The sequence below is a fragment of the Triticum urartu genome, chromosome 3A (assembly GCF_056163025.1).
Source record: "Triticum urartu cultivar PI428250 chromosome 3A, HENAU_Tu73, whole genome shotgun sequence".
Taxonomy (NCBI): Eukaryota; Viridiplantae; Streptophyta; class Magnoliopsida; order Poales; family Poaceae; genus Triticum; species Triticum urartu.
This window is the reverse complement of record NC_141875.1, coordinates 655,347,271-655,373,657: the sequence shown is the minus strand read 5'-3', so window position 1 is coordinate 655,373,657 and position 26,387 is coordinate 655,347,271. Positions and strand designations below refer to the sequence as shown.

The window sequence follows — 26,387 nt, the reverse complement described above, 5'->3', positions numbered from 1 at the left end:
AAGAACTTTGCTTTCTATGGTGGTGATGGTGCCTACAATGATATACATATTATTATGTTTTACCAATATTATTTGTTCGCATGATTGTTTATACAGATACTTCAATTTATTTAGCCATTGTTCTTTTCTAAGCTTGCATATCACTTGAATATTGCTACCTTTTGAAAGCTTTTCTTTTTACTTGGTTGAAAGTAACTTTAGTGATACATACAAAAAAATCATTATTCTACATCTTTTAAAGAGTCATCAAAGTGTATCTATGTTTTTTAAAGATGACCATAAAACAAATTTCTAATAAGATATAACGAAATAGTCATCATATAAAAGAGAATATATGCTGGTGCACTAATGTTCATTTCCTTATCAAATTTCTGTTTAATATAAATAAATGTCGAATATTTCATGTATTTTTATGAATTTATAAATATATAGAATCTATTGATTTGCATGGACAAAGCTTTTATTAAGTTTGGCCACCAAGCCTACATGTTTAAAGCTAACTTTAGTCTTTTATGAGGATAAATTTCTCTTTTACGATATATGTTTTGGTGAAATGCTATAGTATTCCTTAGCTATGGTATCAAAATATTTTCATATAATTTAGTGTAGAATTTCATCCAAACTCATGTTGTAATTTAACGAGACATTATGATGTTTAAAAAGGTGTACTTTTGGTCATTTAACTCATGTCTTGATTTAGGTTGTTAGTTTGACATATATATTGTAGTTTCAGTTAAACTCATATCTTGATCTAGGTTATTTAGTTCAAATTGTACCTTATGGCTAAATTCGTTCTTACACGCAACCCCTCTACCAAATAATTTTATCTATAAGCAGAACCCATTGTCACATCTCATTTTTGTGTTCTCATTCATTTCCTCTCGAATGCTCTCCTATTCCTAACACTATAACCTTCGCTATTGGTGATGATTGTGGCATCCAAAAATATCTATGTTGAAACCACCTCTAATCACCCGAGTGTAGTCCTGGCCATCTCAGGCCCGGCCCTGTCGGCCCACCCAGGCCCGGCCCTAAAATCCAGGACCTAGGCCCGATGGGCTTGTTCGTGGGCCGGGCTTGGGCCTGAGTTTTGAGCCCATCAACAGGGCCTGGACGGGCTTGGGCTTGGCATATTGGCATTTTAAGGAAGAGGCCCGGCCCATGGCCCTAAGCCCTAAGGGCTTTTCAGGGCTTTTTATGAGATGGGCCAGGCTTGGGCTTGAAAAGTAGGCCCGTTGGTAGGGCCTGGGAGGGCCTGGGCCTCAGTTTTCTGCCATGGGCTTTTTTAGGCCCGGCCCAAGCCCGGCCCGGCCCGGCCCATGGCCAGATATACCCGAGTGTAGTCATCCATGTCAAGCATGGTTCCCTTCTTCTCAAGTCACCTAGTTTGGCCGCAGTCCTATTTTTGTTCTAGTTCTTGTATTTTAATATCCCATCCTTCGATGCTCAAGGGATCCACAATGGCGCTTCGTATAATAAGGTGAAGAGTTCCCTAAGTTGTAGCTTCCCATCTCGTCAAGGTTCCCCCTCTCTTCTCCAATTGTGCAATAAGCGAATCTCAACAACACATAGAATCGCTCTTGTCTCTCTTGAGGACCAAAAGGGTAAATTTGGAGAAAGATAGGTGAAGCGCAATACAAAGGGGCTCTCGCAGCAAGGGGCTTTGCTTTCACAATTTTCATCACCCAACTCAAGGGCTAGGGGTCATATTTATGGAAACCCATAAATATGACCGTTGGATGCCAAAAAAAGAAAAAAGGCTTGGAAGTTCTGAACATCACACTAAAAGTACCAAACAAGTTCAAAAGTTGAATAGTCATGGGGGGACAACTCCGAAAGTGTCCATAGCACTTGCAGGTACCAGATGGTCCGAAATCACCTTTGGAAGCCAACTACATGGAGGTGCCGGATGAAGATCATTCATAGGTGTCAGATGTTCAAAATAACTCTTGCTCAAAGGTATTTACCTAACAGTTCATCCTCTGAAAATGGCTTGGTGGAAAACGAATAGGTCACAGACCGGAGATTCCAAAAAACATCACTCAAATGTGCCAGAGCTATAGTGGAACTACACTGGTTGGAAAAACTTACTAGCTCAGAAGTTCCAGACATGGAAAACCCTTGGAGGTACCAGGCCTAAAAAGAGATATGCCTAAATGATGTGGTCCCTAGTAGTTATGGATAAGACTAAGTAGTTCCGAAAAGAAAATGTGGAAACAACTACTTCGCTCAACAACTCTCTCAAATCACTAGGCTTGATAGTTTAAACCAATTGGTCCGATGGTACCAGGAAAGTGGTTGAAATGAGATAATAAGAGCGGAAAAACGCGAGAGGTTGCTTCAAGATAGTGTATGTGCTCATTCGTAGTTCTAATGGGTGTGCCTCTATAGATAGTACGGTTGTCCTTAGATTCAAGTGGAATCTTGGATCCACTAAAATACGAGAGTATTACTAACTATTGAGCACTAGGCAAAATTCATTTTTGTAGTCACCAATTTTTTTCGACTTAGCATGGTGACATAATATGAAATTGTTGAATGAGTGGACCATGGCTCATGTACTGCTGGCCCAGACCCATATAAGAGATGTCTCGACCTAAGAGGAGGATGTACTCGACCCTGTCTGGATAGAAGCGCCGCCAGTGCAATTGAGCTTGATTGACTGATATGTCTCTCCTCCAATCCCACGTGGTATCAGAGCGTGTGGCTTGTGGAGAAGGCGGTGACGGTGGTGTTGGATCTGGCGAGGCGGCAGGGTGCAGTGTCGAGGAGGGGCGAGTCCACGCGAGTTACGTGCACTGTGGCGAGATTGTGCAGAGACACGGCGATGGCGGTGCTTAGTATTGAGGATTTTCCCGATTTCCTCTTGATGGTTCTTGCCGCTCCAGGTTTCGGGCTCTCCGCGACTTGGCAGAGGAGCGAGAGGTGGTGTTACTGTGGTGCTGGAGGCGACGAAGAGTTGCTGCTGATTGGAGGGGAGCAGGAGGCAGTGACTGTTGTGAGAGTTTATGTTGTTGTCTTGGAGTGTAGAGTAGGAGCTGGTGGTGTTGCTATTGCGTGCGGCTATTCAAGGAGGAAGGCTAGTTGTTATGCGGGGCTACATTGGAGGAACATGGCAGGTGGTTATGTTGTGGATATGTCAAACGACTTGGCGGAGGAGACCAAAATCATGGATTCAGTGTGGCCGGATGATGGATGTTCGTGTGGTGCAGAGAAAGGAGGAAGGCATAAAGGAGATGAAAGGATAGGAGGAGACCATGACCGTAAGAGGTTACATGTGACGAACCGGTGTGAGTTGTGCGAGGCATAGGAGGCGACGACAATTGGCGTTGGTTTGCTATGGACATGTGCAACAAGTATGTGGACGTAAGTGTGCGCTTTGCTACTTTCCCTTGGCGAAGTGTTGCAGACATTAGAGGATACATGCGATATTGAACAACATGATAGTCAAGAGGATACTAGTCCTCCAAGTTTGGCTCATTTTATATGTACAAATGAGGGCAACACTGAAAAGGCCACAATTGTTGTTGACAGAAATCTGGAATGGATACTAGACTTTGGTGCATCTCAACATGTTGCAGGTGACTTCACAGAATTTTAGTCATATGATCAGCAAACTCCCTCTCCAAGTAACACCCTATGTACAGGTGACAGGACATTGCAGACTATTAAGGCTATTAGGATAGTTCAATGTACACCTAAAATTATGTGACCTGCAGTCCTACATGTGCTAGCCTTCTCAGTCAATTTGGTGTCTCTAAGTGCTCTAATCAACCAGAAGTACACTTGACAAAGGAATGTGCTAGATTCGTGACAGCTCGACTAGAAGGAGGATTGGGACTGGAATAAGGCGTATGGGACTGTTGTACATGTACCGTGAGAGCTTTATCAGATGGGAAGCTTGGTGTTTGCGGCAGTTGTGGAAGAAAGAGGGTCCTCAATGATAAAAACATCACTTCAGAATGGCGCATGTATCCTTTGGTGAAATGCATAAGTTGTTTCTTGATGTAATGAATGGAGTAGACAAGAACAAGCTAAAGTGTGAATTGTGTGATAGCAAAACACACGAGGACGTCTTATGTAAGGGACTTAAATGTATATCCCAATTCATGTGTATTCACTCAGATGCGTGGACAAGTCATGTGGTGTCGGTTAGTGTTGTAAAGTATTGTGTGACCTTTATTGACTGCCATTCACGTATGTGATCGATTTGATGCATAACAACGATGAAACTTTCCAATGCTTCAAGAATTTTTATGCCTATGCGAAAAATAACTTCAATGTTCAGATACAAGTGATAAGAACTGATAATGATGTTGAGTAACGTGAACAATGTGTTTGGGACTTTCATAGCAGAGCAATGGATTTTGCATCAATCCTCATGTCCGGACACTCCTCCTCAGAAGTGGAGTGGAAGAAAGGAAGAATTGACATATTCTGGAGGTTCCCAATCACCGGTGTTTAATATGAATGTGCCGAAATTCTTGTGGAGTGATGTTGTGATGACTACGGCATACCAGATCAATCGCACATCATCAAGAGTATTGGGTAGTCACCTTCTGAGTTACTTCCTGGAAAGAATGATTTTGTGGTTACTCCCAAGCTGTTTGGTTGTTTCTTCTTTGTCAGGGATCACATGCCATCTGTGGACAAATTGGATCCACGGGTAGTCATGTGTATCTTCATTGGGTAGTTTTCTGGGCAGCGAGGCTACAAGTGTTGGACTCCTTCTGGATGGAGGACCTTTGTGAGCATGGATGTCATCTTTAGGGAATTTGAACCATTTTACGCCGAGAAAATTGATGTTAGTCGCTTGTTTGACAGTCTTGACTATACCCTGTCTCATGTGATAGGTCAAGAGGGGGAGAGTGGTGGTAGTTGTGGTGGTGCCGATTCAGTGATGCATCAACCAATTGATAGTGATATTTCAATATAGCGAAGCGAGCAGCAATCTCAACAACTGATAATACAACCGAGTGGGGACCAGTTGTGACTGATGGGATGCTGGGGTAGGCGATGCTCCCACCCGGATCGGTAGTTTACCAAGGTGGATATCAGAGCCAACATGAGCAACTAAAGGTGTATTCACGGAAGCGAGGTGATGGTGTTGCACATAAGGGGGGCAACTAGATCATCCAGAACTAAAGTTGTATTCCAGAGGCGAGGTGATGATGTTGCACATCAGGGGGGAACTAGATTAGCCATAGACAGAATAACGGGATAGTACGATGTGATTTGAATCTCCTCTGATGGGGATCAGGCTGAACATGAGTTAGTGACTACAAAAGGGTCAATTCATTTGCCAATTGCTTTGAGAAAAGGTATTCAAGCAAAAGTAGGGACACTAGAGGAATGGTAGGGTTTTTATGTCATTGATATTTGAAATTATGTCTCCTATGAAGCATTATGTCCAACCTACAAAGTGTTAGACTTATAATATAAGTCATGTACCCCTTTTGTATTTATCCCGTTGTATGAGGGGTTTCCTGCATATGTTCCACACCTGTACATGTATATATATATCGGCCTATGGCCTCATGGGAATACAAGTTGCTTATTCCTAACATGGTATTAGAGCTAGGTCATTTTTTTTTTGCACGCCGCAACTCGTGCTGATTGATCCGCCTCGCGACGCCACCGTCCTCTGTGGCCGTCGCTCTGTTCTCCGTCGCTCGTGCTGATTTCCCTGGTTCTGATCCAGTCGCCGACGTTATCTCCAGCGGACGGCCGCCCGCCCGATCCGGTCGCCCGTTTCCACCAATCGCCGGCGCCCTCCCGCCCAAGCTACTCCGTTCTATCCATCGCGCGCCACAGCCGCCGCTAGCCCCGTCCGATCCGGCAGCCGGCCAAGTAAATTCACGTATACGTCATCTACGTCTACGTGTTTGTTGCTTGAGAATCCATCAGGTTTGGTCTAGCTAGCTTTGCACTTCGTGCACAACATCGCTAGCCCCGCGCGCTACAGCCGTCGTTCGCCAAGCCCCGCTCGCCAGCCCCGCGCACTTCGCCAAGTCTAGTCGGTTCTAAAAAAATGTCTGCTGCATCGGGCTATGTTGCTGTCCCTCGCTGTCCGGTGATCTTTGATGGTACTAACTACACCGAGTTTACTGGCTTCATGCGCATTCACATGCGTGGCATCCGTCTTTGGGGTGTTCTTTCTGGCGAGGTCTGCTGTCCGCCACGTCCAGTTCCTTCGGTGGCCCCTACTCCGCCAACTCCATCGGTTCTTCCTACGGATGCTAATCAGGCCGCCAAGGATGCGGCTAAGCTTGCTGATGAGGCTGCTGATCATGCTTATGATGAGAGGGTTTTGGCTTATGAGGAGGCTCTTCAGACGTATCATGGTGCTCTGTCTGTTTACACCCAGTGGCTTGATGATGATGCTCGTGCTGCAGCTGTTCTCACTGCTAGTGTTCTGCCTCAGTTTGCTTCTGAATTTCTGGGTCTTCCTACTGTCTTTGAGATGTGGACCCGTCTTCGTGAGCGCTATCAGCCCTCTGGTGATGCCTTATACCTCTCTGTGATCCGTCAGGAGCATGCCCTTCAGCAGGGTGACTCTACTGTTGATGACTTCTATGCACAGAGTTCTGCTATCTGGCGCCAGCTTGATTCTCTCCGTAGTGCTGGGTGTCGTACCTGCCCCTGTTGCCAGGCTGTCCAGGCCAATTTGGAGTTTCATCGCGTCTATGAGTTCTTGTCTCGGCTCCGTAAGGAGTTTGAGCCCCGGCGTGCTCAGTTGTTTGCTCGTGGCCGTATTTCTCTCATGGAGGCGCTTTCTGAGATTCGTGCTGAGGAGACTCGCTTACGTGGTGCTGGTTTGCTGGAGGTTCCCTCTGTGCTTGCTACTCGTGCTCCTACGCCACCTGCTCCATCGACCACTTCTCGCTCGAGTGCTCCGCCGCTCTTGCCCACTCCTTCTGGAGGCTCAGGTCGCCCCCGTCCACATTGCGCCTATTGCAACAATGATGGTCATCTTGAGTCTCAGTGCTACACGAAGAAGAAACACCTGCGCAAGGCTCGATCATCATCTTCAGGGACTTCGTCATCTACCTCGACAGCTTCAGCCATTGCTTTGACTGAGCAGGATATTCTGAGACTTAAGCGTCTGCTCGCGGCTTCAGGTTCTTCCTCGACGGGTACTGCCGGTTCTGTGACTGATGCTTCCCGCACTGAGCAATCACCCTCTACACAGTCAGGTACATCCCCATGGGTTCTCGACTCTGGAGCTTCTTTTCATATGTCTTCTCATTCCTCCACTTTGTCCTCTCTTCGATCACTGGATTCTCCTATTCATGTCTTCACTGCTGATGGTACTCCACTTTCTGTTGCTAGTAGAGGCAATCTTACTACTCCTTCTTATTCTGTTCCTGATGTTGCTCATGTTCCTCGACTTACCATGAATTTGTTTTCTGCTGGTCAACTTACGGATTTTGGTTGTCGCGTCATCCTCGACGTTGACTCTTGTTCTGTCCAGGACCGTCACACGCACACTCTGGTTGGGGCTGGCCCTCGCCGCCGTGATTCTCAGGGTCTTTGGGAGTTGGACTGGCTTCATGTTCCTTCTGCTGCCACCACCATCGCCAGTTCTTCCGCTTCTGTTGCCTCTGTCACTGGTTCCTTCCAGCAGTGGCATCATCGACTTGGTCATCTGTGTGGTTCTCGGTTGTCTTCTTTAGTTCGTCGAGGCCTTCTGGGGTCTGTCTCAGGAGATGTCTCTTTAGAGTGTCAGGGTTGTCGTCTTGGCAAGCAGATTCAGTTACCATATTCACATAGTGAGTCAGTGTCTAAGCGTCCTTTCGATTTAGTCCATTCTGATGTATGGGGTCCGGCCCCTTTCGCTTTGAAAGGTGGTCATAAATACTATATTATTTTCATAGATGATTTCTCTCGTTACACATGGCTTTATTTCATGACTTCTCGTTCTGAGGTGTTGTCTATTTATAAGCGTTTTGCTGCCATGGTTCATACTCAGTTCTCTTCACCCATTCGTGTTTTTCGTGCTGACTCCGCTGGCGAGTATATCTCTAAGATGTTGCGTGGTGTTCTTGCTGAGCACGGGACTCTCTCTCAATTTTCTTGTCCTGGTGCTCATGCTCAGAATGGTGTGGCTGAGCGAAAGCATCGACATCTTCTTGAGACGGCTCATGCATTGATGATTGCTGCCTCTCTCCCGCCTCATTTTTGGGCTGAGGCCGTCTCCACATCCACCTATCTTATCAATATACAGCCTTCCGCTGCTCTACAGGGTGGTGTTCCTTTCGAGCGACTTTTTGATCGTTCTCCTGATTATTCGATGCTTCGCTTGTTTGGTTGTGTTTGCTATGTTCTTCTTGCCCCTCGCGAACGCACCAAACTGACCGCTCAGTCTGTTGAGTGTGTCTTCTTAGGCTACAGTGATGAGCATAAGGGCTATCGTTGTTGGGATCCTATTGGTCGTCGGATGCGTATCTCTCGAGATGTGACTTTTGAAGAGTCTCGTCCCTTCTACCCACGCCCATCTTCCTCGACTTTTTCAGTGCAGGATATCTCTTTCCTCACTTTTCCTAACTCACCTATCACCCCCGCCGACACTGTACCTCTCCGTTCCACTTCCTCTCCTTCTCCACATCTAGTTGATTTGCCGCCACCATCCTCCCCGGTCTCCTCGCCTAGCATGTCACCGGGTTCTCCACCTTCATCTCCGGTGACTTCCTCCCCGGTCTCCTCTCCCAGTCTGTCACCGGATTCTACACCTTCATCTCCGGTGACTTCTTCGTCGCCACCCCCTGATTCTACCTTGCCGATTCCTCCTTCTATTATTCCATCTCTTCCTCAGCATTACACTCGTCGTCCACGACCAGTCGATGCCTCTGTGAATGGGTCGTCATCTTCCTCTCAGCCTACTTATGGCTTGCGTTCTCGTCCTCGTCCGCCTGTTGATCGCTTTGGATTTCCCACCGCTGGTGCTGCTGTTCTTGAGCCGACTTCTTACCGTCAGGCTGTTGTTCATCCTGAATGGCAGTTTGCGATGGCAGAGGAGATTGCTGCTCTTGAACGCACTGGTACCTGGGATCTTGTTTCTCTTCCTCCCGGAGTCCGTCCGATCACTTGTAAGTGGGTCTACAAGGTTAAGACTCGCTCTGATGGTTCTCTTGAGCGTCACAAAGCTCGTCTTGTGGCTCGTGGTTTTCAGCAGGAGCATGGTCGTGATTATGACGAGACTTTTGCTCCTGTGGCTCATATGACCACTGTTCGTACACTTCTTGCCGTTGCCTCTGCACGCCACTGGTCTATATCTCAGCTTGATGTCAAGAATGCCTTTCTTAATGGTGAGCTGCGTGAGGAGGTGTACATGCAGCCACCACCTGGGTATTTTGTTCCTGATGGCATGGCATGTCGTCTTCGTCGCTCTCTCTATGGCCTTAAGCAAGCCCCCCGCGCCTGGTTTGAGCGCTTTGCCTCTGTGATCACTGCTGCTGGTTTTCTAGCAAGTGCTCATGATCCAGCATTGTTTATTCACCTTTCTCCTCGTGGTCGGACTCTTCTTCTTCTTTATGTTGATGACATGATCATCACGGGGGATGACCCCGAGTATATTGCCTTTGTAAAGGCCCGTCTTAGTGAGAAGTTTCTTATGTCTGATCTTGGACCCCTTCGCTACTTTCTTGGGATTGAAGTCTCTTCTACCTCTGATGGCTTTTTTATATCCCAGGAAAAGTATATCCTGGATCTTCTTGCTCGTGCTGCTCTTACTGACGAGCGCGTTGTTGAGACTCCTATGGAGCTCAATGTTCACCTCCGTGCTACTGATGGTGATCCTCTCCCTGACCCGACGCGTTATCGTCATCTTGTTGGCAGTCTTGTCTATCTAGCTGTCACTCGTCCGGACATCTCTTATCCGGTTCATATTCTGAGTCAGTTTGTCTCTGCCCCCACCTCGGTTCACTATAGTCATCTCCTTCGTGTTCTTCGATATCTTCGAGGCACGATCTCTCACCGTCTATTCTTTCCTCGCTCCAGTTCTTTACAGCTCCAGGCCTATTCGGATGCTACGTGGGCTAGTGATCCTTCCGATCGCCGTTCACTTTCTGCTTACTGTGTTTTTCTTGGTGGTTCTCTCATTGCCTGGAAGACGAAGAAACAGCTTACAGTTTCCCGTTCGAGTGCCGAGGCTGAGTTGCGAGCAATGGCTCTTTTGACGGCAGAGGTGACTTGGTTACGGTGGTTACTTCAGGATTTTGGTGTTTCTGTCACTACACCGACTCTGCTTTTATCTGACAGTACAGGTGCTATCAGCATTGCACGCGATCCTGTGAAGCATGAGCTCACCAAGCATATTGGTGTTGATGCTTTCTATGTGCGCGCTGCTGTGCAGGATCAGGTTATTGCTCTTCAGTATGTGCCTTCCGAGTTACAGTTGGCGGATTTCCTGACGAAGGCTCAGACTAGAGCACAACATGGCTTTTATCTCTCCAAACTCAGTGTTGTTCATCCACCATGAGTTTGAGGGGGGGTGTTAGAGTTATAATATAAGTCATGTACCCCTTTTGTATTTATCCCGTTGTATGAGGGGTTTCCTGCATATGTTCCACACCTGTACATGTATATATATATCGGCCTATGGCGTCATGGGAATACAAGTTGTTTATTCCTAACACAAAGCATGTGTTGCTTCTCTTTTTAGATGAAAGGCATCGGCCCGACTTTATAAATAAAGCCAGCACGCAGTGTTCTCCAAACAAGCAGACGAACAATAACAGCAGCAGTACTGGTACATGGCTCCCAAGCCAAAACATGGCACGCAGGCCAGAATAAGAAAAGCACGCCAGCAGAGGGGACCTACAAGTTTCACTCTCCTCCGGGTTTGTGTTGCGACAAGGAAGAAGCAGTAGCCCGAATCTTCGAAGTCATCACATCAAAAGCCCTGTGGTCGACCTCCTTAGTCAATAATCTCCATTGCTGCAAGAACATGCAAGTTTTAAATAAGCAGTCAAAAGGTTTAGCCGGGAAGGTGTGTTCAATAGTAAACTTGTTTCTAGTAGTCCACAGCGACCAACAGATCACAGCAAACCCCACCCAGAAAACCCGTTTAGAGGTCCCCGAAAGGCCATTGGCTAGGCCCTAAGATCCGCGAAAGAGGAGGGGTTCCAAGACACGTGAAGCCAGGTCCTGATGCAACACCATACGAATTTGGCCAGGGCACACTGAAAGAAGATATGACCCGTGTCTTCGAGCGCACAACACAAAGCACATCTGTCAGAACCAGGGTCGTTCCGTTTACGAATCTGATCAGCTGCAGGCAGCCTTCCTCTAAACGCTTGCCAGAGGAAGATTTCTATCTTAGGAGGGATCCGTGAGTGCCAAATCGACTTAAATTTAGTAGTAGGAGAGCCTCAGACTAGTTTAGCATACAGGGAGTTCACAGAGAAGCGGCCAGCGGCAGAATGGGGCCAGACCACCGAGTCCTCCCCCTCCGAGAGCAAAGGGAAGTGGGCAACAAGGCACTGCCAGTCATCCAACTCTTCAGGACACAGAGAGCGTCGAAGGGCCAGGTCCCAATTATTCTCGAAGAGCTCAGAGATAGAGATCTTCGGGTCCGGACAATAAGAAAAAAGAACCAGAAACGCCACCGCAAGAGTGGACTCCCCATACCACCAATCCAACCAAAATCAGGTAGATTTGCCATTACGGACGACAAATTTAACCAAGGATTGAAACACGGGCGCACTTTGATGAGATCTTTCCAAAATTGAGAGCCACCCGCCGAAGGAGCAGGCATGGGGCTAGACACAGGAAAATATTTAGCTTTGAGAATACTAAGCCACAAAGGGTGCTCTGGGGCAGTCATGATTTTCCACCACCACTTGATGATAAGGTACTTGTTCATAATCGATGTATCAATGATGCCCAGCCCCCAAGGCTCTTGGGTCTGCAAATAAGGTTCCACTTCACCAACCTATACTTGCGCTTGTTATCAGCCAAATTCCAATAGAAGGCACCCCTATGCTTGTCAAAACTCGTGTGAGTCCCTCCAGAGAGTAGATAGAAACCCATCAGGAACATGGGGAGGGAGGAGAGGCAAGCGTTGATATGGGCAAACTTGCCAACCCATCAGGAACATGTGTTGCTTCTCTTCAGCAAGTGTCTCTTCCAACTGATTGTAAGGTAGCAAAAGCAGATCGAAAGTGGCGAGCAACTATGATAGAGGAGATGGAGGCATTAACTCAGAACAAGACATGTGTACTAATACCTCTTGCAATAGAAAAGAAGGCAATTAGTTGCAAGTGGGTATACACTGTAAAGCAAAATGCAGAAGGAAGTGAAAAGGTACAAAGCAAGTCTTATGGCAAGGGGGTACAACCAGACCTACGACATTGACTATGACGAGACATTTGCCCCATTAGCAAAGATGAACAATGTGAGGGTTTGGTCTTCGTGCAGGGTGGTCTTTACATCAACTTGATGTGAAGAATGCTTTCTTGCATGGGGACCTGCAGGAGGAGGTATACATGGAGATCCCACCTGGGCTCTCTACTTCTGAGACTACTTGCAGGGTATGCAGGTTAAAGAAAGCTCTTTATGGTCTAAAATAGTCTCCGAGAGTATGGTTAGACAAGTTCAGATGTGTTGTCAATAATATGGTGCATGGGAAGAGAAATGATGATCATACACTGTTCTACAGAGATGAAAAGGGAAAATCACTATACTTGTTTTATATGTGGATGATATTATTATCACAGGGGATGAAAAAGAAGAAATAGCAAGGCTGAAAGAGTGTTTGGATAAGTCTTGAAGTCACAGATCTGGGCCGACTCAAATACTTCCTGGGCACAGAGGTCACCAGGTCTAGCAAGGGGATTGTGTTATCTCGAAGGAAGTATACTTTAGATCTCCTAAGCGATGTAGGAATGCTAAGATGTCGGCTCTCCTCAACTCCAATTGATCAAAACCACAAAGTGATGGCTTAGTCAAGAGAGCTAGTGGATAAGGAGAGGTATCAAAGATTGGTTGGGAGGTTGTTGTACTTATGCCATACACGCCCCGACGTTGCTGCGGAAGTGGTAAGCAGATGCATGGGTGAACCTAGGAGTGATCATCTTTAAGCAGTGCACATGATTATGACGTACTTGAACGGGATTGTTCTTTGAGGGTAACAAGCATCTTGTTGTGGATAGGTACTGTGATGCAGATTGGGTTGGTAAGTTTCATGCACTAGCCAACGCAACCAAAAGTGCGAACTGATGGAAGGACTAGGCAATCCACATATATACTTCAACACCTCCTCGCGTGTGACACAGGAAGTTAACATGTGAATAGACTCAAAGATATGGCTCAAGAGGCATATACTTAGACAAAGCGGGGGTGACAACAATTTTTGGATAAATAACAAAAGTGAGGACTTGAGCCCAAGACCTTAGGCTATGATACCATGTTAAGCTTCATGCAGCCAACACAACCAAAAGTCTGAACTGATGGAGAAGGCAAGGCAACTACATATACACTTCAACATGGGCAAGTTGCATAGATGAATGTAGATCAACCTTGGGATTTTGTTTCCGTGTTGGTTGGAACTTAGTATCATGAAGAAGGAACAAGTTGGTTTGTCTAGGTCAACTACCAAGGCTGAATATAGAGCTATTGCTCAAGGGCTAAGTGAGATGTTGTGGAACATAAATTTATTAGAAGAACTAAAGATATTAAAGACTAGTTGTGCGAATGTGTGGTGTGATAACAAATCGGCAATCAACATAACAAAGAGTCCAGTGCAGCATGATACAACTAAGCATGTGGAACTAGACAAATTCTTCATCAAAGAAAAACTAGATGCTGGGATCATCAAGATAGAGCATGTGAGTTCAGGGCAACATAATGTAGACTGCTTCACAAAAGGATAAGGAACTAAAGAATGCAATTTGGCGTGTGACAGGATGGGAATGATAGATATGTATAGCCCGTCTTGAGGGGGTGTTGAATGAGTGGCCCATGGCCCACTACTGCTACACCAGGTGGCCCGTGCCCATATCAGAAAGGTGCTCGACCTAGAGGAGGATGTGCTCGACTCTGTCTAGATAGAAGCACCACCAGTGTAATCGGGGTCGACTAACCGGTATGCCTTTCTAATCCCACAAAAATAGACTCAACAAAATAGTAAGTCCCCTTGGTTGTCTCACCATTAATCATGAAAACTCATTAGCTAGCTTAGATGCACTTTTCGTGTATTTTCTCATGTGCTGGCATTTATCTTTTAGGACAAACTTTCTTCATCCTTTTTCTCCTGCATATGTCCAACTGTAGCCAAGCATGCTAGAGACCCCTGGTGGGGCCACGAATGAAGAGCGACAAGGATTGGACTGCTACCAGTAAGGCCCTCCAACAGAAAAACATGGACATCCTAATCCTGAAGCTAAACATGACGATTCTTCATCTCCTGATTGGTTATGGGAATTGCATTTATCTGGTTGGCCCCTCGGGTGAAGCCCTAAGGTTGTGAAACACTAGAAACTAATAGAGCATTAGTATTTTCATCTATCTAAATGACATGAGGTGCTAACCCAAGTATGGCATCACATGCCTAAATACATCCCATTTCCCATTATTGGCCTTGACATTTGCGATGCACCTCGATGTCACTCCTTGATATTAAGATTCGTACTATGAGGTGTCTCTGAGCCAAAGGGCTCTAAAGTTCATATCAAGAGGGTCAAAAGGCACTTAAATTTGTTGCTCACCTCTGGGTATGGAGACAGAGCATGAAAATTGCACCATTCCATTCAAGGGGGGGTCACATTAAGCATAACCTTCAATTTATCAGACATACACTCTTATACTGATGGATATGTAGTAGAGACAATCTACTAGCAATAATGGTGGCCACTTGTAAAATAATTGGACCACCGCGATGCTCGTTACATGGGATCCCTTGATAGCATAAGTCCAATTAATACATCACCACATTCGTGCAAGCGCTCCCCACAATCATGCCTTGTTGCCATCTAATAAACAATCAAAGGGTCCTAATGTTTTTGTGAGGGGATTTTAATGTCATCGTAGCTCTTGTCCACTGAATCATGGTATGGTCATATGGGAATCGAGGCTTCTTGAATAACGTAGCCCCCTTGCATTGGAGATTTTAAGGCATGGGCTCATGTTTTCTAGCATGGTATGTTATTGTTCTCATACTACGCTTATGATATTGTAATCATCTAGGTTGAAGAGAAAGTTGATGGTGGTATGTGTTCCAAAAGGTCACAGTGAAGAGTGGTAGATCGAGCCTATCTCAGTTCAAAGGTTGTTCCAAGCTTCTTTTGTGTTAATAATGATAACCCAAGGATGAAGATTTATGTTGGATCCTATTGCGGATGCTTGAAAAAGGCGAACTCACTGCTCATTTCAAGAGCTTTCCGAACATAGGAGGTACCAACAAGACATAATAAGGGAAGGTTACCCTCTATTTTAGATGGAAATCGATCTCACGACACAGAGAAGATATTGTGGCATGCTCATAAACTTTCGGGCAAATCCAACTTGGTTGCTTCTCATTTCTTCAAATTTTCTCCTAATCTTACAATAACATCAATAGTTTGAACGATGATTCTTTGAGAGGCTTTCCTTTGGAGGATCTTCAACTTTATGATGGGTGGCGAAATACTAGCTATGGCTTCTTACCACCTACTAATCTTAGAAGTGTTTCAATCAAATGTTTCTTCCAATTAGCTCTTGATGGTGGTTGGTCCAAAACATACTCCAATGCAATTATTCCCACAAGTTCACTTGCCTTCTCCAATATAATTAAGCTAGTGATGCATGCATAGGAACTACGCGTAGTTTGATGGTCACTTCAACATTAATTTAGTGTCACTAGTGACCTCTTAAGTGTGGAATCAGTCACATAACTTGTCCCTTTAAGACTCCTTTTGGGGTGTTCTCAAAGACTCTCCCTTGACAGCATGCTTCGTTGACAACGATGCTTCCCTCATAGGGGCAATACAATCACGAGTCCTTCCTGAGTGGTTAAAGTATCTCCACATGGGTTTGCTTTTCTTGTGGCTCACATCCATCCCGGATTTGCACAAATGAGTGACATAGAACAATCTCATGAGTCAACCACATCTGATGCAGTGGTATCCAATAGTTTTCTTGTGTTGTGGACTGTACACATCAAAGGCCAAGCTCATGCACCAACCCTTTTACACCTTTCAGGCAGTCTTACTCGGACTTTGTGAGTGCAAAGTGATTTCTCTAGGCAAGTCTCAAAACCTAGGGAGGCTTCCATGTTCATTGTCAACACAAGACATGCAGACATTTATAAAAGGTGAATCCTTTCAGCTCATTTCGAGGGACTGTCCAACACAGGAGGTACCAATAAGAGAAACGAAGGGGAGATTACCCAACATCGAGCTCACGACATAGACAAACTATTGTGGCATGCTCATAAACGTCAGGGAAACCCAACATGGTGGCTTACCATTTCTTCAACTTTTTTACTTCAATAGCCTCAATAGTTTATAGGATGATCCTTTGAGAGACTTCCCCTTGGAGGATCTTCAACGTTATGAGAATGTTGGGGTAGTTCCCATGGCTTCTTACCTCCCGCGAATCTTAGAAAGTAGCTCGAATGAAACATTTCTTTCAATCAACTCTTGACGGTGGTTTTATCTAAAACATACTCTGATGCAATTGTTACCACAAGTTCGCCTAGCCTCTTCCAATATGATTTCCTGCATGTATAGGAACTCATATTACTTGATGGTCGCTTCAAGACTCATTTAGTGTTACTGGTGACCTCTGAAGTGTGGAATTACCAATCACATAGCTTATCCATGTAAAACTCCTTTTGGGGTATACCAGGGGACTTCTCCCATCTCTACTTGTTATAGGGTGAGAAGTTTCTTCGGGGCAAGTTAATGACTTAAATATTACTTCACCATGGATCTTTTAGGGCGCTTTCACAAGAAGGTATGCTTGTAGTCATTAACATTTCTTGGAGTTAGGAACCCTTACCATATCAAGTGCATGGACTTCATATGAGAGTTGCAAATACAGTGGTTGTTCAAACCCTCGTGGTGCACCACACGATGTTGGTGTGCATGACCTAGGCAGGTATGCTAGACTCCACAAGCTTGCCTCATGAACAAGGTGCCCAATAAGTCTAGAGTCATTATGGTGATGTAGATGTGTTTGATAGCATATTTGTTGTGCGTCATACTGAAGTAGGAATATTGAGGATATCAACATATTCGACTGCATTTTTAATGTGATGCATCTTGAAGTTGTACCATCCATTTCGACTGACAATGGTCATCATGTAGGACTATTTCTTGAGCTATGTAGGGGCTTTCCTGGAGATCTAAGCTAAGTTTGGTGCCCGATCCGCCTCGGAGTATAGAAACCCCACCCACTATGAAGATAGATGCCCCCCTTTTGCTCGAATTGCCTACCACCATCTTGAGCTCACCGCATTGCACCCACGGCGAATGGAGTGGGTAGATTGACAACCTATGTTTGTTACAATTTTGATAGTTCTACGAGGGAATGCTTGAAGCCCTATATTATCGATTATGCTTCTATTGGGAAAAGTGACTTCTCTTAGGTGGCTAAGAAAATATCTTGAACTTCTTAGAGTCAACCTCACCAGATCAACTAAATCTTACGTGGCTAAGAGGTCGGTCTTATTGAGGGTCCTAGTTTTCTTGTAGTTGTTCTAGCCCTTCTCCAAGGATGATGCAAACGTTATGGAACCAAAGAAAAACATTGAGCGAGGGCTTGTGAAGATGACACACTCTAAAGTCTAAAAGGGAGACAATAATATTGTTCGAAAGGAATGTATATGTGGTTTAATTTCTCTTCTTATATGTGTTCTTACCTACATGCTTAGAAGGTATTTATGAACATCCTTACTAATCTTATCCATATAATGGTTCGTAGCTACAAACTTGATAGAAGTTTTAGCCGACGGGGGCAAGTAATACCATACATGTTGGGTATTGTACTCTAGGTCAAACATCTTTCCCAAAAGCCCAAACTCTTGGGCGAAGACTTGGAGAATGCCGAGGGGAAAACGTCTTCCGGGAGGCAAACAGCCTTCGGGCCTAAACCTAATCATATATCGGGCCGGGTTTAAGGCCGGGTTTGCCAAAGCCTGATCCTTAAACTACAAGCCTTAGCCTAGCCCAGAGCCCGAAAATATATCTTTTCTCAAACCCGAGCCCGGCCCAAAAAGTTGCGTGAAGCCGAAAGTCCTGACTGAACACTATTGTTTAGCCTACGCACGTGCAAGCCCGGCCTGATAATCGCGAAAATGGAAGCCCAAGCCCATCCCAAATACTCTTTTGGCCGGTAAAATGAACCCAAACCCGGCCAAAAAGGCAAAGCCTGACCGGCCCAGCCCATTTTTTTGGGTCGGGCTCGGGCTGGGTCATTGGGCTGGGCTGTCCATCATCAGGTTTACTCGGGCCCAAGGAGGGGGCTTTTATAAGAGAAAAGTGGTACAAAAGTTTCTAAATTTACACTATGTAGCTATTGTTTGCACAGGTTGAGATATGATGAAACTACATGCAGGTCTTCACCAAATTATAAAAGAGAAAGAGTTGAATTCTATTTTACTGTTTCTCCTCAGTACTTACAATTTTTTTTTAAATCGCCTTTCAGAGTCTTACATGCAGGTCTTCACCAATTTTTTGTTGGAAAGGCATATATGCAGTCTTCACCAAATTCTAAAAGAGAAAGAGATGAATTCTATTTTACTTTTTGCCCTCAGTACTTAGTTTTTTTGTTTGAAGTCGCCTGTCAGTCTTACATGCAGGTCTTCACCAAATTTTTATTTGAAAGACCTATATGCAGTCTTCACCAAATTATAAAAGAGAAAGAGATTAATCATATTTTACTGTTTCTCCTGAGTACTTAGATATTTTTGTTTGAAATCGCCTGTCAGAGTCTTACAGCTTTAGTACAGTGAGTTTCCAAACGTTAATGTGGTACATTTGTTTTCAGCATCGAAGGTACATATGATCGCTATCAGAGATTTGCAGGAGCTGGAACGAATGTGAATGGAGGCGATGCAAGTAGCAACAATGTAAAATAATCTATAGCTTTTCTTATTGCATATCTTAGAGCTTGTTTAGGTGTGGAATATGCAACTGTCAAGTATCATGGATTCTATCAGTCTATATTTCTGAATTTGCCATGGAAGTATGATGTGCATGATGAAGTGTCTGTGATCAAGGATTATGTCACCTATGATGAAGTGTTTATAATCAAGGACCAGCAAAATGAATACAAATATAGGTTTTTTGGGTAGCTACTAGTTTATCCAAATAAGCCATTTATATTCTATAACCTAAGACTATAATTGTAATTACACCATTTTGAATCCATGTTATCCAAATTATATGATTGTTTATATACTTACATATCTCTGACACAATATTTTGGTTCGGGACCAGGATGGTGATCCTTCAAACATACAGTCAACGCTTAAAGAGATCGCTTCCTGGTAGCCCTTGAGACCTTTCATAATCTCTTCTAGTATGTTATTTACTGTGTTTTTACACAAACTGATTGTGTGCAATCCTGCAGGTCTATTCAAAACAATGCTGATGTCTCAGATGCTAATAAGCTAGAGAAACTGGAGAAACTCCTGACAGATGCTTTGAGGAATACAAAATCCAAGAAGGTACACTTCAATGGCTCTATTGACACCTGTAATCAGGTTTTGTGTCAATGCATCAAGTCTCTGGTTCCTGTTGGTTTGCTCCATCAGAAAAATGGCTCTGTTTTCAGCTATTTTCACTAATTCAGTAGCTCACAGCTTTATCACTATCTTGGTTTCCAGTCTTGCTCTTGATGCCCTAACTAGACATAACTTAATTCCTGCTGAACATATAATGTTATTATCTACTGATGTAGGGTATGCAGTTTCCATTTTTATTATCAATTCTACTATAGCAAAGTTAAATAAAGTACTTAGATCTTGAGATAATGGGCTGAATGTGTGTGCTATATTAGAGCCTATGTGTTGGTAAATGATAGGTAGAGCAAAATAAGCTCACTGGATACTTCACTATGGATGTGACTGCCTTTGATAGTTTCATCGTAACTCAAAAGGAGTCAACTGCTAGTAGATTTTCTAAATTCAGCATAAGAACCTGTTTGGAATGGATGTATGGCATCGGTATTTAGCTCAAATCAGTGTATCCATGCCAAACAGGGCATAAAGGTTTGTGTGCTGCCCTTGATTGAGTAGAACTGTACTTGTGGATATGATCCAAGCAACAGACACACATATGCATAAAGAAATCTGACCTCGTGCCAAAGATAATGAAAACCTTGTGAGCAAGCTTTGTTTGGTAGGACTAAGTTAAGTATGAACATTCATGTGATGTCAAAACAGCAGATGCCAAAATATCTTCTGGCTATACTGGAATCAGGATACTCTTGAAGTTTACCGTAAGCCAGTGACAAGTGGGTTCCTTTTCCATTTATCTGAGAATTGTCTAGGTTATTCCGTAGCATTAGTAAGCCGGTTTGCATTGCAGGCTGCCTGAAATGACAGAACAAAATGGAGACATCAGAATAGATCCCTGTCAGTTACCAGCAAATAGGAAACTAAGTTTTGAAACAGAACCTGGTTGGAGCGTTAAATCAATACAGAGACTATTTACAAGGCAATTTAGTGTACAAACTAAAAACAAAGACAAAATGGAGACATCAGAATAGATCCTCTGTATCCATGTACCAAGATTATTTACAAGCTTTGCTTTCTTATTTGGCTGGAGTGCAGATGTTGGTGCAACAAAATAGCGGCGCAAGCACGAGGGGTGGTGAGAACTCCAACGGTCCTAGGGGACAGAAGAAGCGAGGAAGGACCTGAGAGCAGTCATGTGATGTATCTGCATTTGGTACAAGCAATGCTCTGTTTCCTGATGCAACACTCTTCCCCAGTTGGGTATGAAAGAGTTGTCAGAGCTGCTGCTTGTAACGTGTATGGCAGTAAGGGCAAATTCAATAAAAGGCTAGTGGGTTGTTTTACCTTGTGCCTTGTTCGAGCTATATGTGATATTTATGTGAACCTATCAGTCTGTTGTCATCCTTCGCTATTCCTGTCGTATGGAACTGAATGGGAAATCAGTTTATGTGGATGCACCTTATATATAACCTAATGCACTTATTTGTGTCAGTAAGTGAAGGCTGGTTTGTGATCCCATAATGCTGATGTGAGATGAAATAAGTGGTTCCCCGAAAAAAAGAAGATGAAATAAGTGGGAGCCTTGCAATCCGTCAAAAAAGGTAGTAGCCTTCCTGGATGATGAGATGTGGACCTACCTTCTGTTGCATTTGCCGCTCCAGAATTTGCAGCCTCTTTGTTCTTTTCTCTTTGGGTCTACCAGATTGGGCTTTGGGCTGGGCCTCTTGATATTAGTGTTTTGCTGAATCTCGATGGACATGTTATGCAGAAAGCATGTTTTCGTTTATCTAGTGCGTTGAGGCAAGACAACAAAGTTCAGCTTTAATCCCGAAGAAATATGAGCAATGCCATTCTTCCCTTTTTTGAGGGAAAGAGCAACGTTATTCTTATACACTAGTTGTACAAAAATCATACGGACTGGTCCCATTTGCTGTCAGTTATTCCCTAGTTTTTTTTCAGGTGGTTACTGGTTCTCTCGCAGCATGTAAGTTTTCCGTAGAAGTTGTGCGTGGATTTGTGAAAAAAAGAATAATGCATAGAGTTGGCAATTTATTTCACAGATTTGCTAATTCTTAATTGACCTAGAATTCGAGTACCTTCCATCTGACACTGAGATTTGTGCAGATATTTATTTTTCTAAGCTCTAAAAACAAGCAGTTTATTTTTTTCACTAGATGAACAATTTTTAATAACACAAGCAGTTCATTTTTTACACTAGATGAACAATTTTTAGTAACACTGTAAATATTTTCGTGGATGTGCTTTAATTAATTTGTAAAACCGGCCGAGTAAGAAAACATTTCGAAGTGTACAGATCGGCCGTGTGAACATCGGGGAATGGAATAATACGGGCGAGCAAAACACACCTGACACGGTGCCGGCGCCGGCAATGGCGGCACGCCCATCTGCGAGCTCGACCACGTACGGTGCGGTCGCTGCACCGATTGCCTCGCCGGGACGGGACCGAACCGTGGATGCGCCGCGCCGTCCTCCTTCCTTCCTTCCTCTTGGCCTCGGGCAAGGACGCCCTCGCTCACGTGCGCTCTACTGCATCGCAACATATAGTCTGTGTCATACGGTAAATCCACAGAAGATCGACGCGCGTGAAAAGGTTGAGCTTTGTGGACGAACCCTTCATCTCATGCCGCGGCGATGGAAATCAAACCCCCGCTCGTGCATATCATGAAAAATCAACAACAGCACTTGTCCATGAGACGAGCAACAACATCAACCAAAGCAGCAGAGAACTCGAGCAGCAAAGAGACTGAAGGGCGGGAGAGGAGAAAGTCGAGAAGAAGCAGCAGCAAATGGACGGGGAGAGAAGGGGGAAGGAGGCAAAGATAGATAGCAGCTCCAGGCCAAGGAAGGAAGCCGCGTCGTAATAAACAGGCAGCAGCTTGGGGCCTGGCGCCGGTCCGTGCCCACGCGCGCCTTGTCGCGTGGCGGGTCTCCGCGGTTGAAACGTCGGGCGCTGGTAGAGGCATACGTTTCGACCGGGCAGAGAGTCGAGTCACGCTGCCTGCCAGGGACATATGCGTCATATGCCCCGGGGTCACTGTGCGACGTCCCTTCCATATCGGGCATGTCCTCCCGCCGACAGGCCTTTCACCAAAAAGGCAAACTATCGACGGCGGCGGGTTGCCCCTTGGGCTGTGCCCCGGGTCAAGCAAGCAGCTACTACTTGGACTGACTGGACATGTAGTATTGAATGTAGTAGTACAGGCAAAGGGAGACGCCGCACGAATCTTGGCAAGTTGGCATACAGGGGCAGCCATGCATGTGTGTGACTCGACTCGAAAAAGGGAAGCAAAGAACGAATTCGTAACGGGACGAAAGCAGCGTCAGCGAGCTTAATTAGCGGTGACTGTGGTCTGTGGACAACACGGCTGATCGATCTGCATGCGTGGTGCGGGCGAACCTGAGCGCGCGGACGTACGTCTCTGTCTCTGTGCTTCGCGCGCGGCGGTGCTCTGCTTCTTCCTGCCGGAGCGCGCGTGCGTGCGTCCGCGGCTGGCGCCCAACGCCGTGGTTCTGGCCAGCGCGCCGGCGTTACTCCTAGTGGGCACGGCCGAATAAACACGGTGGTCACCGCACTGCACCCTCTCCACGGACGGGCCGGCGGTGAACCAACGACGACCCGCCGCGAGGCTACGACCAGATCGAGCTCATCGCCCCCAGCGCACGCATGCACGATCTACATTATTTATGAGATCTGTATTACTGTACGCACTACCTAAATCGGCCTACACCTGATGCGGCAACCTAATTTTGCTGCATCTAGAGAGACCAGCAAGGCGACGGACCGATGGCGGCGACGATGCAAGAACACAGGTCTCGATCTCCAAAAAAAATCAACAACAGAGACGGTAGATATTTTGCGTACCACTCAGCCGGCGACGCCTGGACGAACGGAGTGGAGGCGCGCGTCGCCATTTGGCTGGCTCCCGGCTAACTGGAGAGGCAGGCCTCGGCGGTGCGCCGCATTTTGTACTGCACTTTTGGGAGCTGGGAGTGGGGTACCGGAAGCACCATGTCGGCAGCTCTGACCACGGGCCCGAGCCAAGAGCAATGCGCGTCGTCGTGTCGACGCACCATTGGCCAGCGGAGTAGGAGTGGTACGATGAGTCACCGGCCGCGGCGCCATGTCCCGTGTGCCGGTTCGTCGCGTTTGCAGATTGGGAGTTTGTCGCTGCGTGCGATGCCATCGCCTTGCTGGTGCTAGCTAGTGGCCGAGGCCTGGACAGGAAGCGACGTCCCTCGTCACAGCCCTGCGTCCCATCGTACTAGTGGGATGGGAGCAAACGTCGTGCAGGTGCAGCCACGCGAGGCCCACAAGTCAGTGAAATCTTTTTCGAAAAGGTCCCGCTTTAGAGCAACTCCAACGGGCCGACCCAAACGGACGGCGATTTCGTCCGCTTTTTTTCCGTTTGGGTCACCCGCTCACCCGGCCCCCGCCCTCTTTTTCATATGGGTCGGCAGCAGGTCCAACACGCCCATCCATATGTGCAGGCGTGGCCGACTGGCCGCCCAATTTTGCATTGCATTCAACATAAAATGAAAATTTAACAAACAAATTAGTCCGCCCAAATAAATAGTATAGTTTACAGGCCAAATAAAAATAAAAATGTTTCACATAGTTTTGCAAACGAATAAAAGAAGATACATCTATTGGTTGCCAACATGATTCCACATATGCTCAACCAAATCATTTTGCAGTTGCACGTGAGTTTCCCAATCACGCATGTCTTCATGAAACTGAGTGAACTGCTCAAATGTTGCCGCTACTCCATGCTCAGGCACAATATTCTCACCCTGAAACTGAAAGCCTTGATCGTACAGACGTTCCGGGCGCTCGTCTTCTACGATCATATTGTGCATGATCACACAAACAGTCATCATCTCCCATAGTTTCTGCGTGCTCCAAATATTAGCAGGATACCGAACGATGCCCCATCGAGATTGCAAAACACCAAAGGCACGCTCGACATCCTTTCTAGCACTCTCTTGCTCTTGGGCAAATCTTTTCCTTTTCTCTCCAACAGGGTTGGGTATTGTCTTTACAATAGTGGTCCACTGAGGATAGATACTGTCATCCAAATAGTACCCTTTGTCGTAGTTGTAGCCGTTGACAGTAAAGTTCACCGGTGGGCTGTTGCCTTCGGCAAGCCTAGCAAACACCGGCGAGCGCTGAAGCACGTTGATATCATTGTGTGATCCAGCCATGCCAAAGAAAGAGTGTCAGATCCAGAGATCTTGAGACGCCACGGCCTCTAGTATGACAGTGCAAGCCCTGACATGTCCCTTATACTGCCCTTGCCAAGCAGAAGGGCAGTTCTTCCACTCCCAGTGCATGCGGTCTATGCTGCCAAGCATCCTCGGGAAGCCCCCTGCTAGCATTCATCGCCAACAAACGGGTTGTATCTGCAGCTGTCAGCTCTCTCAAGTACTCAGGGCCAAACACAGCAATCACAGCCTTGCAGAACTTATACAGGGACTCTAGGCATGTAGACTCGCTCATACGGACGTACTCGTCAATGAGATCACCAGGCACTCCGTACACAAGCATTCGGATGGCGGCAGTGCATTTCTAATAAGAGGAGAAACCAATCTTGCCGATGGCATCCTCTTTGCACTCGAAGTAGTCATCATAGCCGACCACTCCCTCTCTAATACGGTTGAAAACATGCCTACTCATACGGAACCGGCGGCGGAATTTGTGATGTTTGAACAACGGGTTTGTTGTATCAAAGTAGTCCTTCCAGAGAAGGAAATGCCCACTCTCTCGGTTACGATTCAACGCCGGAAGGTGGCCCGGAATGGAGCCATGGAATAACGGCCACTGGTTGTTGAGGTGGTGATGGACCAACACAGCAGCCAATATCTCCTCCTCGTCATCGGACAAACGAATCGTCGTAGTCACAAATGAAATTGTGGAAAAAGAACTCGTCGGTGGAGTCCATTTTCGTACCTTGGCAAACTGTCAAACAACTTGCGGGCGTCGAAGAAGGAGACAGCCGGCAAGGGGAGACGCAGTGCGCACAGACCAGCTAGCTGCCCTGGCAGCGTCCGACGAGTGTGACGGCGTTCGACGAGCGTGCCGGTCGTATGTGGCGGGGGCGGCTAGGCGTCTTCTTGGTCGCGGGCGGCTATGCGGTGGGGGAAGCGGTGGCGGGAACCAGTTTGCTCCCCGGCGGCAAAACGGCGGCGGTGGGCGACTAGGGGCAGGGGCGGCGTTGCTGGGCGGATGTGGAGGCGGCGGCCGCTGGAAGAGTCGCTGCAAAAATGGGCGGCGGCGTCGGTGACGGAGGAGGCGGGGGCGAGGGTTGCTTGTTGGTCGGAGGGAGGCCAATGTGCCACAGACCAGCGGGCCCGGTGACAGGAGTAGGCGACCGCGTGCGCGTCCGTCGCGTGTCCGCGGCGACGCAAATCAGACTAAAAATGGGTCGGGAATGGGTCTCCCGCGGATGAAAAACGAACGCGCGTCTGTTTGGGTCGGCGCGTTGGGCCGCCTTTTCTGTCCGCGCCGACCCAAATGGATAGCCGCGGACGAAATGGGTCGCCCCATTGGAGTTGCTCTTATTACCTAAAAGGTTTAAGCATTACACCCAGTCTCTGCATAACTAAGATGCACACAATCAAACAAAGTCCTCATGCACAAATAAAAAATAAAAAGGTGAAATACAAAGAAACATGTAGAGTATGTATGGAGGTGAGCCAATCCTAA

The 26,387-nt window shown here is 46.2% G+C and overlaps 2 protein-coding genes, 1 long non-coding RNA gene and 1 pseudogene across 3 annotated transcripts in view; 2 read left to right on the top strand and 2 right to left on the bottom strand.

The window, feature by feature from the left end:
- Positions 1–21,158, top strand: part of LOC125545783 (MADS-box transcription factor 51) — a 41,350-nt gene extending 20,192 nt beyond the window's left edge. Inside the window, exons 2-5 of the mRNA XM_048709818.2 lie at positions 18,970–19,051; positions 19,422–19,471; positions 19,555–19,651; positions 20,759–21,158. Coding sequence (XP_048565775.1) covers positions 18,970–19,051; positions 19,422–19,471; positions 19,555–19,651; positions 20,759–20,848 — 319 coding nt within the window. The 3' untranslated portion in view covers positions 20,849–21,158. The remainder of the gene's footprint in view (positions 1–18,969; positions 19,052–19,421; positions 19,472–19,554; positions 19,652–20,758) is intronic.
- On the top strand, positions 35–7,656 carry LOC147981124 (uncharacterized). The gene is made up of 2 exons (XM_087513818.1): positions 35–7,196; positions 7,475–7,656. Exons 1-2 carry the CDS (start codon positions 6,032–6,034, stop codon positions 7,519–7,521), a joined length of 1,212 nt encoding a protein of 403 aa, XP_087369944.1. The 5' UTR covers positions 35–6,031; the 3' UTR covers positions 7,522–7,656.
- LOC125549034 (uncharacterized) lies at positions 19,658–23,527 on the bottom strand. Its single transcript, XR_007301222.2, has 3 exons — positions 22,295–23,527; positions 22,030–22,210; positions 19,658–20,518 (listed from the first exon to the last, which is right to left on the bottom strand). It is a non-coding gene; the product is annotated as an uncharacterized LOC125549034 (long non-coding RNA).
- Positions 23,528–24,328: 801 nt separating this feature from the next.
- On the bottom strand, positions 24,329–25,623 carry LOC147981123 (uncharacterized; annotated as a pseudogene).
- Positions 25,624–26,387: the final 764 nt, after the last annotated feature.

Bases quoted from the DNA above. Each gene is read 5' to 3' on its own strand.
- LOC147981124 (XM_087513818.1), top strand. From the start codon at position 6,032: ATGTCTGCTGCATCGGGCTATGTTGCTGTCCCTCGCTGTCCGGTGATC. The intron at 7,197-7,474 runs GTACATCCCCAT...TGTTCTGTCCAG, and splicing joins ATCACCCTCTACACAGTCAG to GACCGTCACACGCACACTCT.